The 15,124-nt window shown below is 45.8% G+C and overlaps 1 protein-coding gene across 2 annotated transcripts in view; it reads right to left on the bottom strand.

Annotated features, from left to right (window-relative positions):
• The window catches only part of Peli2 (pellino E3 ubiquitin protein ligase family member 2), a 137,139-nt gene that overhangs the window by 79,106 nt on the left and 42,909 nt on the right, over positions 1-15,124 (bottom strand). For both annotated transcript variants that reach the window (XM_085698496.2, XM_085698495.2), the window contains exon 2: positions 9,475-9,604. In XM_085698496.2, the coding sequence (XP_085554622.1) occupies positions 9,475-9,604 (130 nt within the window). The remainder of the gene's footprint in view (positions 1-9,474; positions 9,605-15,124) is intronic.

Consider the following 15,124-nt stretch of genomic DNA (forward strand, 5'->3'; position numbering starts at 1 on the left):
AAACAAGTGCAGAACACCTCCTCTGTTCAAAGAGCAAGGTATGGCACTCAGTTGGCAGGTTGAGGAGCACATGAGCAATGAGAGCCGTCTGGGCCACACACCATCCCTTAGGAAAGCTTTCTCCCAAAATCCTCATCGCTGACCACATTCTCCAGCAAGGAGATGTGCTGAGCTCCACAATGAGTGCACTCAACGATGCAGAAGCTGGTCATTATTAATGCTTCACTGCTGGGATCTAAGAAAACAATAAGCTTAAATTATCAAGTTCACAGAGGAAGCATATATTCAAATTCAGTTTCAATTTTAACCTGTCAATGCACTTTAGCTAAGTTTCTCATACAACTCAACAGTCAGTAAATAAATGTGGGTGCCAGGTTTCATGAAACCAGAGCCCATTATGACTTTTTTATGAGTAACTCTTTCCAGAGGCCACCTCACCAATATCACTGCACATTAGCCAATTGCTATCACTACCACACAGCAGACATCTGATACATTCCAAGTATTCCTTTAGTTACTGGCTGGCAGACTGTTAGGATAACCTGCTGTCCCAGGACAGGCCCACAGCTGGTCAGAGTATCTGATTAAGCATGGAACACGTCCTGCTAGGCAGCAGGAGAGCAGAAATGCATGCATTCTGGCCTTTGAGGGCAAGTACAGCCAGTCAAACTCTAAGGCAGCGTCAATGCACACCCTCTGTGAGCTCAGAAAGGACCTCTGATGAGACTAGGAGAGGAGAGTCCTGAGAGAGCAGAGCACAAGCTGGTAGGTAAGACTGAAGCACATCTTAACAAATGAGGATGTTACTGACAAAAGCACAAAACTGAGGGGAAAAGGCCATTTGAGGAGTAGAGAGGAAGAGAGAGAGCTCAGGGGCAGCTGGAAATGGGAAGAGAATCAAGTACAATCAAGCATCCCCTCTCACAGTAAGACAAAGGCAAAGGTCCCAACAGCCACACTTTCCGTAACTATAACATGCAGTTAAACGATCCCGCAGATGTAACTATTGCTGAACACAATCACACAGGATCCAAAGAGGCTGGGACACTTTCTCAGGAAGAGTGCACTTCAGTGCAGATGTGTCTAAAACAGCAGCAGTGGTTCCAAAGCAGTCAGCGCGCTGCACTGAGTTCATTTCCATGCACCTCAGCTATTATCAAAACCAGGCTTCCATCACCGCAGAGCACCTGACGTCATAAACCACTGGTGGTGTCAATTCGGCTACAAGGCCACTACTCCCCTTTTCAGTCTTTTAAATTTGTGTGTGTGTGTGTGTGTGTGTGTGTGAGAGAGAGAGAGAGAGAGAGAGAGAGTGCTGTGAGCACATGTGTGTGCTAATGCAAGTGTGAGTGTGCACATGGAAGCCAGAAGCTGACGTCAGGTGTCCTCTATTGCTCTCCATTTAATTTTTTGAGACAGGTCTCTCCCAATGCTCAGAGCTCAGCAGACTGCCTGGCCAGCACATTATGGGGATTTGCCAGGGCTCCAGATGTACGGGCACGCTGCTGCGCCTGGGTCTTATGTAGGTGCTAGGATCTGAACTTGGTCTTTGTTCTTGTGCACAAGCAGTTTGCCCACTGAGCTGCCGTACCTGCCTGGTCACTTCCACTTCCACGAGCAAGAGCTGTGCTAGTTCACTTTGTCACCATAGCACTCCTTGTCTGGAGACAAGTCACACTTCCGGGAGGAGGGACAGTCGGCAGCAAACCTCAGCTTCCGTGACCATTCTCTAGGGAATTTACTACCTGCAGCAACAACAGACCAACATTCTGGAGCCTGGGCAGCATACCCATCTTAATGGTCTGCGTCAACTCACCCAGCTCTTCTGGACATTTTAAATGTCCGTAGCAGAGGGTTGCAAGTGACTGACTAGGTCATAATTCAAGTAAGCTTGATTAAAAGCAGAATTACATAAATTAGATAAACACATTCTCCAATACTGATATGTTAAGACAAATAAAATTTTGCTTTAAGGACAACACAAATGAAATTATTTTTCCAACTAATACATGCATTGAGTCAAAATTTTAATTATTATACAAATGTAATATAATTACATTGATAATTAAAGATGTCAAGTGCTTGAATCAAAATTTCCTGTTTTAATACTCTAGGTCCAAAATTATTCCTTGCCCTTCAGTTCTGTAATCTCAATATCTTTGTTTCCTCTAACACAGACTAAGAACTAGTCACATATATAGGCACTCTGTTCTTAATTTCCCACAGAACATGTGTAAGTTTTCTCTTGCTGCTCTAACAAGTCACTAAAGACCTGTGCAGCTGAAACCACAATAAATTACCTTTTACATCTGTTCACCAGTATTCATCAGGCGCATGGATTCCCTGCCAGAACCATACCAGTCACATCAGGAGTGAGCAAGCCCCAGGGAAGACTGTCTCCAAGACACTCAGGTTGTCTGTAGTCCCCACAACAGGAAGACTGAAGTGACAATTTCCGTGGTGGCTGACAGATCTGCCCCTAGCTTCTAGAGGATGCAGGCCCTCTTTGATTTATGGTCCTCTTCCTCTACCTCAAAGTCCCTTTTGCCCCTCTGCCCTCATCTCTCTCTCAGCCATTCATCAAAAATCCTCACTTCCGCTGTTAAGGGCCCTTGTGATTCCACTGGGCCCATCTGGATAATCCATGATAATCCCTCTTAAAGTTCCTGCCTTAATTCTATCTGCAGAGTTCCTTGCCACGAAGGCAACACATTCACAAGCCCCAGAGATTAAGGCACAGGCCCCTTCCATGTGGCTAGGGCAACAACCCCATCAGTCAGAGTAAACACAAGAGACCCTCTTACTTGAAAGTGTGAGCGCTACTATTCACATTACACAGCAGAGTCACACGCTGTCCTTGGCACTTGAAAATATGAAACGAGTCTTAGAGAATACACAAAATATTAGTGACAAACATTTATTTACTGAAACTAGGAAAATCCCAATATTCAGATTCAATCCATCACTTTTCTGGAAGTACTCAATGTAAGAATCAGGAATCAGACTTCTAATCTTAATTTAAGACACATTATACGATAAGTTGAAACTTACTTGAAAGACTCACAGAAGAGGGTTGATAAGGAATTATGCTGTTTCAAATCCTAAAATCGTAAGTGAAGCTGCTTTTAAATATTTAAAAACATTCCCATATATTTCCTAGTATTCATACCAGGAAACTACACTCAAGCGTTGCAGGCTACATCAATCATTCATCAAGTCAGCCCACTATTTCCAAGCCATCTGTTAGTTGTTAGAAGTTGTTAGCGTCATCCTTTCTTTGAAGCACTTGCGCATATGACTCAATGTCTGAGCTAGGAGCTGACTACAGAAGCCGAGCTAGTCCAGGGCTCCATCTGGTTGGAGGAAGCAGGCAAACAAGTCCTTACACACGAGGACCCTGGGGCGCTGGAGGAGCACTTCCTAGTCCCCTGCGCTCAACAAGTACACACCCAACACACCTGCTCTTGACCTGACTGCACTGAGATTTACACACTCGCTATTTCTACCATCACCCAAGCGTGGAATTTACATATTAGATGGGATTTTTACTTTCACACTACAGAGGTTTTAAAACAACTGGGGTCAGGTCCTAGGGATCGATGAATTAACAAGATGTTATTAAAAGTTAACTGCATTACTTGTGTTTAGTCAATGAAGTCTATGCTGGTGGCATCCGGATGAGGGACCCTTCTCCCTGGCACCACACAGGCATCATCTGTGCTAAGTGCAGAAGTCTTCCCGTAAACAAGGCTCATGGAAGCCATTCCTCTTGAATTCTTTTTGAGAACCACAATAAAGTTTAATATATTTCAGATGTTGCTCCCTCCAGCTCCATGAAATCAACAAAAGCCATCGTGCGGTCTTCAAAGTCTTCAATATTGCTTTTTAAGTAAATTATTATACCTCTGTGAAATAGCTAAAGCCTCATCAATAATGACTTCAATTTTATTGCCTTGATTTTTTTTAAGTTTTCCAAAAGGTGTTTTTTCATCTCAGTAGACTCGTTCTATAAGGAGCAGGACCATGCATTTACACTGACACGATCCATTCCTACAAGAACTAGTTCGGGAGTCTGGATATTTTGTCAGGAAATCATTTCAACCACACAGCATGCTGGAACCTCACAGGTATCTTGTCTTCCCTCTATCAACACTCATTAATAAAAAGCTTTTCAAGTTGCTACTTCAACGTTTTAGAAGCTGACTTGTGCCTATCCTTGTACTGAAATAAGCGGATGCTCATTCTAGAAATGGGTGATCTGTTCTCAGCGGGCACCCTGCAGAGGACAGAGACATTCAGCTCTGCAGTGTATTATTTCATCCTTTCTTCTCTTACAGATTTAGAACACTTACAGTACCTACATGGAAGAGCCTTATCAAAACACTGCTGCCTGAATTACAATAAAATACTTCATTAAATCATTTATAATTTTATTCATTAATTCTTAAAAATATTAAACAGAGTTCAGTGTGGCAACTTATAGTCAGGAGGCTGAGGCAGGGGGGACAGTGAGTTTGGGGCTAATCTGGATTATAGAGTATACCTTATCTCACCAAAAATAAAAAATAAAAAAGAGTATACACTGAAGAATTATAATACAACAACTATAAAGGAAATCAAAATCAATACTATCTAAAGCCAAACTATGTGAAAGTAGCATTAATGAACAGACTTCAGATACTGACAGACTGGTGCTTCTCCTGAGGCACATGAGAGTCCAGCTAAGTCTTTTAGGACCACTAAGACACACACTTCAAGAGTGGCCCTCATTAAATCCTACAGACTAGCTCAAGCTAAGGTGCTAACACTGAAAATTACATTAGTTTTACCGCTTCCCCAATAACAGTAACATTCATAGAGTGATACACAAGACTTTGAATACTGCATCAACTACTAGAGCTATACCAACTCAAACTGTGGTCTGGATGTGGTCTGTCCGCAGGGCTCACATGCTAGCAGCTGGGTTCCTGGTCTAGCAACGGTGAACTGCAGCGCACCCTTAAGAGGTAGGCCATGGCATCAGAAGGGATGAGTGCTGTTTTCACAGACAGAGTAGGTAAGGTCTCAAGGCTGGATAAGTTTCCTTTAGAGCCAGGGTTCTGAGGAATAGCTCCGGGCCTATCCGCTCCATTTCCTCACTGATACATGTCCTGAGCACATTTGAGACAAACAAATCTCTTCAGAAAGCACTTATGTACTTTCTCATAGCAACACAAAGAGGGCGAAGACACAAACTAAAGAGAGCCCTGGACTCGAAGTATATTAATAGCCTTAATCTTTCTCTAACCATCACTTAAATGCTACTATTTTCCACTATGAAACACATTAGGTATAAATGTGATTTCCAATTACTTTTAGAAAGTGAAAATATCCCCAAGAGGAGATGTCTGTAAAATATAAACTAAGAAGGGGAAAACTAAGGTAGAGTTTTCCATAGCAATGCTGCTAAATCTAGCATGTGGTTAGTAAAAAATACCCCTTATCAGAGATTGGCACCATCACGACCACCTCTCCTCCTATCACAAAAAGTAAATTCTCAGTTCTGTCATGCCATTTCCCCAGTGTTTCCCACTCAGAAAAGGTCAAATCCTCCAGCTAGGCCCTGATCTCTTCGCTCCCCTGGTCAGCTCCACCCCAACACTTCCTAGTCAGCCTGCGGCTTTCATGGCCTTGCTCAGACTCCTTCCCTGCCTACCTGGTCCACGTCTGTGCCTTTTCCTCCCAGCACTTCTCACAGTGCACAGCTGCACATGTATTCAAATAAGTCTCCACTGTTTGCCTACACTGCCCGATTAGCTCCATGCTGATGTGTTTGTTTAAGGCAGTCTATCCAATACCTGGCATTGTGCCTGGGTGTGGAAGGTGCTGGATAAATATTTGGTGAATAAATGAATGGGTGAATAAATCATGAGGCTTTATGCCTATGTAACAGATCTGTCAGAAGTAAAGCAGGACTTCTGATCCTGATGCTTTCTAAGCACAGGATGTAATCAGAGAATGCCTGTATTATCCCAAGAACAAATATGCACGCTAATAAGGGCTATACAAATAGAGATCATACAACACAAGCAGGCTTGCCATCAGAATCTGCCTCAGCATAGATGCTGGCATCCACGGGTAACTAAGAGGCCCTATCTCCTGCTGTTTACCACTGGCAAAAAAATATCTTTGTTTTGTCTCCAAAAAGAAATACCAGACACCAGGACACTGAAATGCACAAGAGGGAACGAGAGGTCAGAATAGGCAGCCGGTATCAGGGACAAGGTAAACCAGCAATGTCAACAGAGAAGACGGGGAATGGCAGCAGAACCAAGTTACGTCTAATGCCACGGCCTGAAAGAGATGGAAAGAATAATAATCATAAAGGTGCATTAGGAGCTGGGAGTTCAGCTCCCCAGTACTGCCTGTCCGCCAACGCCTACTGGTTTATAGATTCAGTTAAATACCTAACTATGAAGAAACTCTGTTCGTGACTGAATGGAACTCAGAAGCAGCAAGGGCCATCAGAGAAAATGCAGCAGCAAGAATGACATGGCCACACAGACATCGGTGTACATCTGAGAAGTCCCAGAAAGCCAGAGCTTGGGACTGAGGTCCGGGTCCCTAGATGGTGAAAAGCAGACTCAATCCCTATTCACAGTGCAAACAATATTCTGTATTTACTCAGTACAAGGCCTTTTGAGGCAGTGGGACAAATGAGTAAGGCCACAATGACCAGTGGCTCCCATGCATGTGCTCGCATACACACGATCACAAGGGTCCCTGGTATCTTCATCTTAATTTGCCATGGTGAGTCAGGCTCAGCTATCAGACCCTCTGCTGAGAATACAGATCTTTAGTAGTGACAGCTATGTAGTGAAAGAAGGAGCGGCCATATCAATAACTTCCTTTGGACAGGCATTGTACTCTTCCACAACACTGGGTGCTCAGCTTCCCTGATTCTGACTCTTGCACCCTCTCTAGCATGACATTTCTACTTTTGACCTTCTTATTTATTTATTTATAGTCAGAATTTGCTCACAACCAAAGTACACTATGGCTCCTGCTTATGGTCAATTTGCTTAGCTTACAAATGAGTATCCTAAGATGCTGAGGAGAAAAGATTTTTCTCCAGATTACAAAGAGGGTCAAGACCCAGTGTGCCCAACTCTTAGTATTGTGGATACTGTATTTAAACAGACTGGACAACTACTAAGAGATGTGTGCCTTAAATCTATCAAACAAAATCTAAGCAAATAGTAAAACAATAAAAACTAAACTTTACAGTTAGAAAGGCAGAGAACGAATAAAGAAGAGCCACTGCGTCCATGTGCAGAGCTACAGCAGTTTTACACTGCATCAGAGGATGAGCTGGGTCATCAAAGCAAGGTCTCGTGTGTGTGTGTGTGTGTGTGTGTGTGTGTGTGTGTGTGTGTGTGTGTGTGCCTGTGTGTTGCTAGGGACCAAACTCAGGACCCTGTACATGCTAGGCAAGTAACTCTACTACCCAGCTACAGCCCCAGCTTTTTGTGGCTTCTGTCAGCCATTCTATTAACATAAGATTCCTGATTTTAAAAGGAAATAGTAAACAGCACATAGAAGAAGAAAGGGGGGATAAATGCCAATGGCTATGTAAAGTTAAAAAGACCGTATTTATACTACAGGAATATTTTTAGCACTTGCCATGTGCTCTCAAACGTCTGTCTTACTCTCCTTCTTCACCACACACTGCACAGACACTGTGTGTCGTCCCCAGCAGATGGTGTGGTTTCGGGAGGCATAGCCGGCTGGACTGCTGGAGGCAGTTCTGTGAAGGACACTGCGCTCACCCTGGGCCCCAGTCCCCTCTTGCTTCCTGACCCACCATAAAGGGAAGAGGTTACACTGCAAAATCCAGCCACCAGTGACTGAGCCACTGTCACTGTGCCATCACAGCCACCATCAACTGGCATCTCCCGAAAGTGAGTCAGAGTAAGCTGACTTGTCAAGCATTTTGTCAGGGAGAAAATGCAGATTGTCCAATGTTTCCAGTGTCCTTGACTTCCCAAGAACTTGTTGCTATTCTCTTCCTTTCTTCAGATCTTGGTAAAGGTAGATTTACTTATAACATGTCATTTCCTCTCCCAATGTCCACTGTAGCTTTCTGTGGCCAAAACATGTGCACTCAACATTAATCTGTCCCAACTCTTGGGTCATTATTAGCAGACTATCTGGGCTGGTACACTCTATCAGATTCTCTCGATGGCACTGCTTCAGGATTTCCTAATACCAAAGTGATCACAGGCTGGCCAGCTAAAGCTGTGCACAGGCCACACTTGATTCCAAGGAAGCGTCCCTCATGTTCTCTGAAGGCTGGTGTCCAGTAAAAATACAATCAGCACTTATCTGTCCAGGTTGTTCAAAGCCGTAATCACAAACACACCCAGAAGCCCCATGAGAAGCATCATGTATTATCAAAAGGATAACTATTATATAGCAAAGAACTGATTTTATTGAAAGGAATCTTGCCATAAGTGTAATGTGTAAAAATCTGTCATAGTGATAACTTATATGATAACTTATAGTGACAACCAGACTAGAAACTCAGATTTTTCTCTTGCTTATATATCAGCAAACACATGATTTAATTCTTTTTTTTTAATTTAACATTTTATTTACTTCAAACTCTGTCTTAGTTACTATTTTATTGCTGTGAAGGAACACCATGACCAGGGCAACTCTTATAAAATTTCCATCAGGAGCTTGCTTCCAGTTTTCGAGGGTGAGTCCATGACCGTCATGGCAGGGAGCAGTGACTGAGAGCTTTGCATCCGGATCCACAGGCAACAGGCACAGATAGATAAAGACTGGGCATGGGTGTGGGCTTTGGAAACTTCAAAGCCCACCCCCCGTGACACACCTTCTCCAAAAAGGCCACACCTCCTAATCTTTCCCAAGTAGTTCCAACTGGGGACCAGGCATTTAAATTTATGGGCCTAAGGTGGTCGTTCTTGTTCAAACTACAAACACACTGGATGACATACGTAGAGCATCCCCTATCACTTAGACCTGCGCACTTTACATCATATTAATCATGCAAACTCAATTCCAAGTCACATACAGACAATGTAGAAACATGCTGTGCTCAAGTGACAGGAGGGGAATAACAGATCTGACCATACCCAGATTTAATACAACAACTTCCGTAAGAGAAAAAGGCATCACGCAGCTCTCAAACCCAACTGTAACTTGGTGATCCCTAAAACAGGCGTCGACTTCAGAGTCGCCTGCCCAGCCATCCCAGAGGGTCTCCAGATATGCCGGAGCACTAACAACGGGGAGCAGGAAGAGGAGGCTGTGGATACCCACTGGGTCAGGGTCAAGGGTGCTGTTACACCTCTCACAGTGCACAGCTCAGCTCTACAGACATAGCTGAAAGCTCTGTCATACATGGAGACCAGAGGAAACAGCAGCTGACGAGGTGCATGCACACCGCCATCTGCCACGGTGGCCTACCTTGGATGCCTGGGGTGTGGAGACCACGTGGGTTGTGCTGGGCTTGACACCATTGGCCTTGGTCCGCTTATAGAGGGCAAATCGGCTTTTCCTCCTGCCCCTGTCACCATTAGGCAAAGCACCATTGTACCTAAAACAAAAACAGAAACACTCACTTGTCTGCAAACTTTCAAAGTGTCAAGGTCGCAGAAGGGGGCGGGACGGTGAGAAAGCTGCTCACTGAACCCCCAAGGAGGGAGAGGTGGGAGAGGGGGGAGAGGTGGGAGAGGGGGGAGAGGTGGGAGAGGGGGGAGAGGGGGGAGAGGGCTGCAAGTAGAGTTCAGCTGTAACAAAACCCAAATCGCTTCCAGAGACTGCAATGAGAAGCGATGCACAAGTAATTATAGGTTTCCTACTCTAAAGAGACAGAATCTTCGGATCCTTTTTGGAAGAGACAAACGAGAAGTCTGCAGAGGCCACACGAGTGCCGGCTTGACCCAGCCTGTACCGTTCTAACAGACCTCGGCAAACACTTGAGAAACATTTCAGATGAACTAGTTAGGAAAGAGTATGCTAATTAAAACTCATCTCTCACTCTCACATCATCTTAATGCTTTCTTTACGATCTGTTCTGCAAAAAGACCGGATTTAGTTACTTTCTTAAAAGTTTTGAATCCTATATGCAGTCTCATTTGTTTTAACCCTATACTGCTAGGTTAACAGAAAACAAACCAGCTTGTACAAATTATACATGCGTTTTAACCGTTCTCAGAAAGCCTGGCTAGTAAACAAGCCCGGGATGGATTTCCTACATTTAGCTAATGACAGAGTTTAAAGAGATTCAGGATTACAGCTGACAGTCTGGTTCTAACTGCACGTGGTAACCATACATTTACTGATCTCTGAATGTTTTAACCAGCATCCCATGTGGCTATGTGGATTTGACTAAGATTCTTGGCCGGCAACATGGAGAACCTCCTCTCAAGAGGAGTGAAAGGGGACCGCATACGTTTACTCAGATAAACACAGCTGCTCCAAAGTCCTCTGGGAACACCAAAGAGAAGGCCACAGGTCTGGTGGCTTGCTCCTACTCTGCCTTATCCAGCAGGAGAGAGATGTGGGGTGGGAGGGTGAGGCCCCTGGGAACTGCAGAAGTTGGAACAAAGGGGTCCGGGTGGATATTTTAGAGCCGAGTCAACAGCCTCACCAGACAGTGGCTTCAAATTATCACAGCAGCTCTTTCTACTGTGCTTATAATCTGTTTCCATGCCCATCAGAAAGGAACTAGGTACCTAAAGATGCCTCTGGACTAAAAAAATAATAAGTTTCACGTTTTAGGACTCTCTTTTTTCCCTGGGGCAAGATCAGAAAAATGTACAGTTTCCATGAATCTGCAATCACTACTATCAAGCACTCACTTCTGGGTATTTTGTCACTTAACTCCGAACCAGCAGTCTATATTAAAGGAAACACAGAACCAATTAAAGCTGAATCAGTAGACATCTTGGAGGAGAGTTTTCACTGCTGTGGACAGACAGACGACAAGCTATGTCAAGGTTTCCCATGCCATACCCTCCTCACTCACTCACACTCTCCGGACCCGAAGGGGCCCAGCCTGGGAAGAGAGCAGCAGGCCCAGTGCTCCCAACTGCAATCCCTTCTCCCCAGACTTGGCACACTCCCTGTTTTGGTAGAAGACGGTATTGCCAGCACCCTCCTCTGTCCCTCTCCCCTTACACCTGGCCCAGTCTGGTCGACATCCCCTCATCCCAGAACGTATAAACCTGGACAAGGACAACTGACTGTTTTCTGCAGGTGGCCTAACCACATAAATGCAGAGATGAGGGAATGTCACATTCTGACCGAAGCAAAAGTGAGGGAAACAGAATTCATCAGGGCTTTCGGTGATTCGGATGTACTCTAACCCTTACTCATGAGATTCTTTTTACAGCCTCAACGTTATATCCAGCCCAAAGAGACAGAGTCAGAAATGCCAACACATGCAGAAACAATTTAATTTCAATTGCCTGTGTCCGTGCACAGATGAACAGATACTGTAGGTTAGACAAACAAAGCAGTGTGTGGACAGATTGCCTACTTAATGTATCTAGACGATGACAAGCAAAACATCGTACTGGAAACAAAACAGTGGCAGGAAAGCAATGATAAAGATGAGGCGAGTTTCTAATTAGTTTAAGCTCCCAAGCCATTCATTCAATATTTATAGTGTCCGGTGCTGGAGCTGCAATGACGAGAACCAACTTCCTGCCCTCACAGAGCCTTCTGTGCCGAAGGAGCGAAAGCTGCAGCAGTGTGGCAAACACGGGGCAAGAGGCGGCACCAGCACAGGGCAGGGAAAAACGCTCTGGACTTGTCCTGAATCCAAGCCAGAAGACAGAACGAGCACACACAAAGCAAGGCGGACTGAGGGAGTTCAAGTTCTACATTCCCAAAGTGGAGAGGCTGTGGAAAGAAAGGTGGGGAAAACAGACAGGTGGGATTACAACAGCAGGGCACTTACAGGACAAGTACAGGAGATCAGGGAGTCTGGCAGGATTTGCTCAGTTAGCCTGACAGGACATAGGACTCATCAGGTAGAGTTCAAAGTGCAGGGTAAACTAGTAGGACTGCTGGAAGCGACCAGCAGAGAGCACCGTCACTGCCAGAGAGGCAGGCAGAAGATGGGTGCTACCCCCTCCTCCCCAAAAACATGTAAGTACATTCTGGAGCCTGTGAATGGACCTTTCAGAAAAGGCAAAGGCTCTCAAGATGAAGTCATCTTGAACTGTTGGGGGGACCTAACTTTAATGACAAGCATCTTTAAGAGGCATTGGGGAACAGAGGGAGAGGCCATGTAAGACAAACAGGGAGCCCAGAGTTATACAAGCACTCTAAGGAATGCTGGAAAAAAGGAGGAAGACTCCCCCTGGAGCTATCTGAGGCATGAGGCCTTGTCTGCACCTTGATGTCAGCCTTCAAGCCTTCCAGGACTGGGAAAATATAAACAGCTATTGTCTCAAGCCACCCAGTAGGTGCTCACGTATTATAGGAACCCAGGAAAATTCCACAGACTGGTTCAAAGGCAAACAGAGGAAATGGGCTAGGGCAGATAAAGGTGTAGCACTGTCTTGAGGTGGTGTAAAAATCAGCAAAACTAGGGAGTCTGACACAAATAGGGAGAGCTCCACCCTGGAGATTCTAATGCAGCATGGGGGGCGGGCTCCAGATCACACCTGTGCAAAGCTCCACGGGCTGAGCTTGTGGAGAAGGAAAGCCCACAACCATTCAATGGTGTAAGAAGCAGAGAAAGGAAAAATCAGAGAGGCTCTGGCCCGGCCAGGGTGAGGGCACTTGAAATAAGCACTGGACTTACAGGTAATTCAGAGAAGACACAAAGGAGGGCAGATGTCAGAGGTCTGGTGGCAAAGGCTTTTGCTGTGGGGGAGGGGGCAAACATCAGAGGATGAACAAGATGACTGCTCACGGGAAAGCTGCAGAGTGGGACATGAAGACGGCGGAGGCAATGCTTACGGATGGGAACCACTACCGGAACCCTTCTTAGGCGTGGGAAGGAGGACACAGCCCAGGAGGAAGTTTTATCACAAAGACAAAACAGAACAGGAGTACTGGTCATCGGCCATGGATACCCAATGTCCCTCCACCCTTTTCACTTCAAGGTCTCTCTCGAAGGCTCTCCTGTCAAGAAACCTGGTCTGGGTGGTCACAAATCCCCCCTTACTGCCCCCCCTGAGAAATGGACTCTAATTTCCTCTTCCCTAAACGTGGGCCAACTTTCCTGACCTATGACATATTGGCCAACAAGATGTAGGATTTGGTGACAGTCTGAAACCTCCCACACCAGGCGTAAAGAAGCTTTGCGGCTTCTGCTGGGACCCTGAGGACCCTGAGCTGCCTCAGATGCCGCTAAGGCACTAGAAGAATGGTTGGTGATGCTCTGGGCTCACAGCCTTTATGCTGATGCTCAATCAACTTCAAGCCTGGAATAGGATTGAAAAAACCCGACAACCACCACCAGCTCTCCTCCCCTCCCAATCCCCAGTTCTCCATTCCCCTCTACTCCCCTCCCCATCCCCAGCTCTTCTCCCCTCCCTTCCCCATCCCCAGCTCTTCTCCCCTCCACTCTTCTCCCCATCATCAGCTCTCCTCCCTTCCCTATCCCCAGTTCCCCTCCCCTCCCCATCCCCAGCTCCCCTCTCTTCCCCATCCCCAGGTCTCCTCCCCTCCCCAGCTCTCCTCTCCTTCCCCTCCCCATCCCAGCTTTCCTCCCTTCCTCTCCCCATCCCCAGCTCCCCTCCCTTCCCCTCCCTATCCCCAGCTCTTCTCCCCTCCCCTCCCCATCCCTCCCCATCTGGTGTCCCACCACCCCAAAGAGAACTGTAGGATCCTGGGAAATAGAGGCACCTGGCATAGTGCACCAGAAACACACAGTAGACATGGAAAGCCCTGCCCGTTGGGCTAGCAGAGCATCTTTGGTATAGGAGGCCTAGGCAGAAAGGTAAAATTGTGCTTACAGAGGCAAAAAGGCACTGCTCACAAAAGGAGGTCAGCATGCCCTCTGCCTAGCACGTCTTCCACAGTGGAATCTACAGAAATTAAACGTCCGGGTGCTGCTGACTCATCCTTTTCAGCCACTAAATGGGGTGTCCAGCTTGAGCCCACAAGGTGCTTTATAAGATTCACATTAAAAAAAATAAATCAGAGGATGGTTTTAAACATTCATTTATTTGGCTGATGAGTGATTAAAAACTCAAAATGCAGAGCAAACAGCTTGGCTTTGCAGTAAATGTATTTGGAATTTTCAAAAGATAAAACACTGTGTGAGAAAAAAAAATCTGCCCAAGAATTAAAGGGATTCCCTTGATTTACAATATAGAGTTTGTATACTCATGTCCATAAGTATCATTTTCTGTGCACCCGTTTTCTGAAATGGAGGCAATGCTCTTCCACTAGTAAAAACCTCAAAGAGGGGAAAACACACAGACTTAACAGGCAGGAATGGTTAGGCAGAACCCAAAGTCACGTCCAGTCCTGTGTCATTCCAAATAGGGTGCTTTCCAGTGGAGAGCAATGACAAGTTATCAGTTCAAGGCGTTTCCTGACACACTACACAGTGACACCGTCTGGAAATAACACTTGTCACCTAAAAATTCACTTGTCAATAAATAAATCCTTAGAAAAAACAACACTGAGAGAAAGGGTGCCTAGAGTCCCCACCCTGGAGACACCACAGAGGTAATGAGCTCTGACAGTGACATCAGTGTGGAATGAAGAGCTGTGGGCTCCAGCAACCCAGGCCCACCAGCATCCAAAGGTCGTGATCCAGACAGAGTGGAGGCTCTGCCTTCCTTCCGAGTAACACCTGTCACCTTCACCAACAAACGGCAAGCAGTCACTGTAACCAAAGATGAACCGGATGCGACCCTAGCCTTGAGAGGCCGGCAGGCAAGGCACCAACCCTGACAAACCCCTGCAATGTGGCACCTGTGCTGACGCAGCCCCTACTGACTCACACACGCAATGTACTGCTGCAACTGCAAGAAACCATGCAAACCACAAGTGCCTGGCACCGGGGGCAAGCAATTACAGTCTCGACCCCTGTATTATTTAGCATACTGATGTCTGAACTTCTCCCGTCCTGATCAACTGTACG

Source organism: Myodes glareolus, chromosome 12, assembly GCF_982192425.1.
Source record: "Myodes glareolus chromosome 12, mMyoGla1.1, whole genome shotgun sequence".
In the NCBI taxonomy this organism is placed as follows: Eukaryota; Metazoa; Chordata; class Mammalia; order Rodentia; family Cricetidae; genus Myodes; species Myodes glareolus.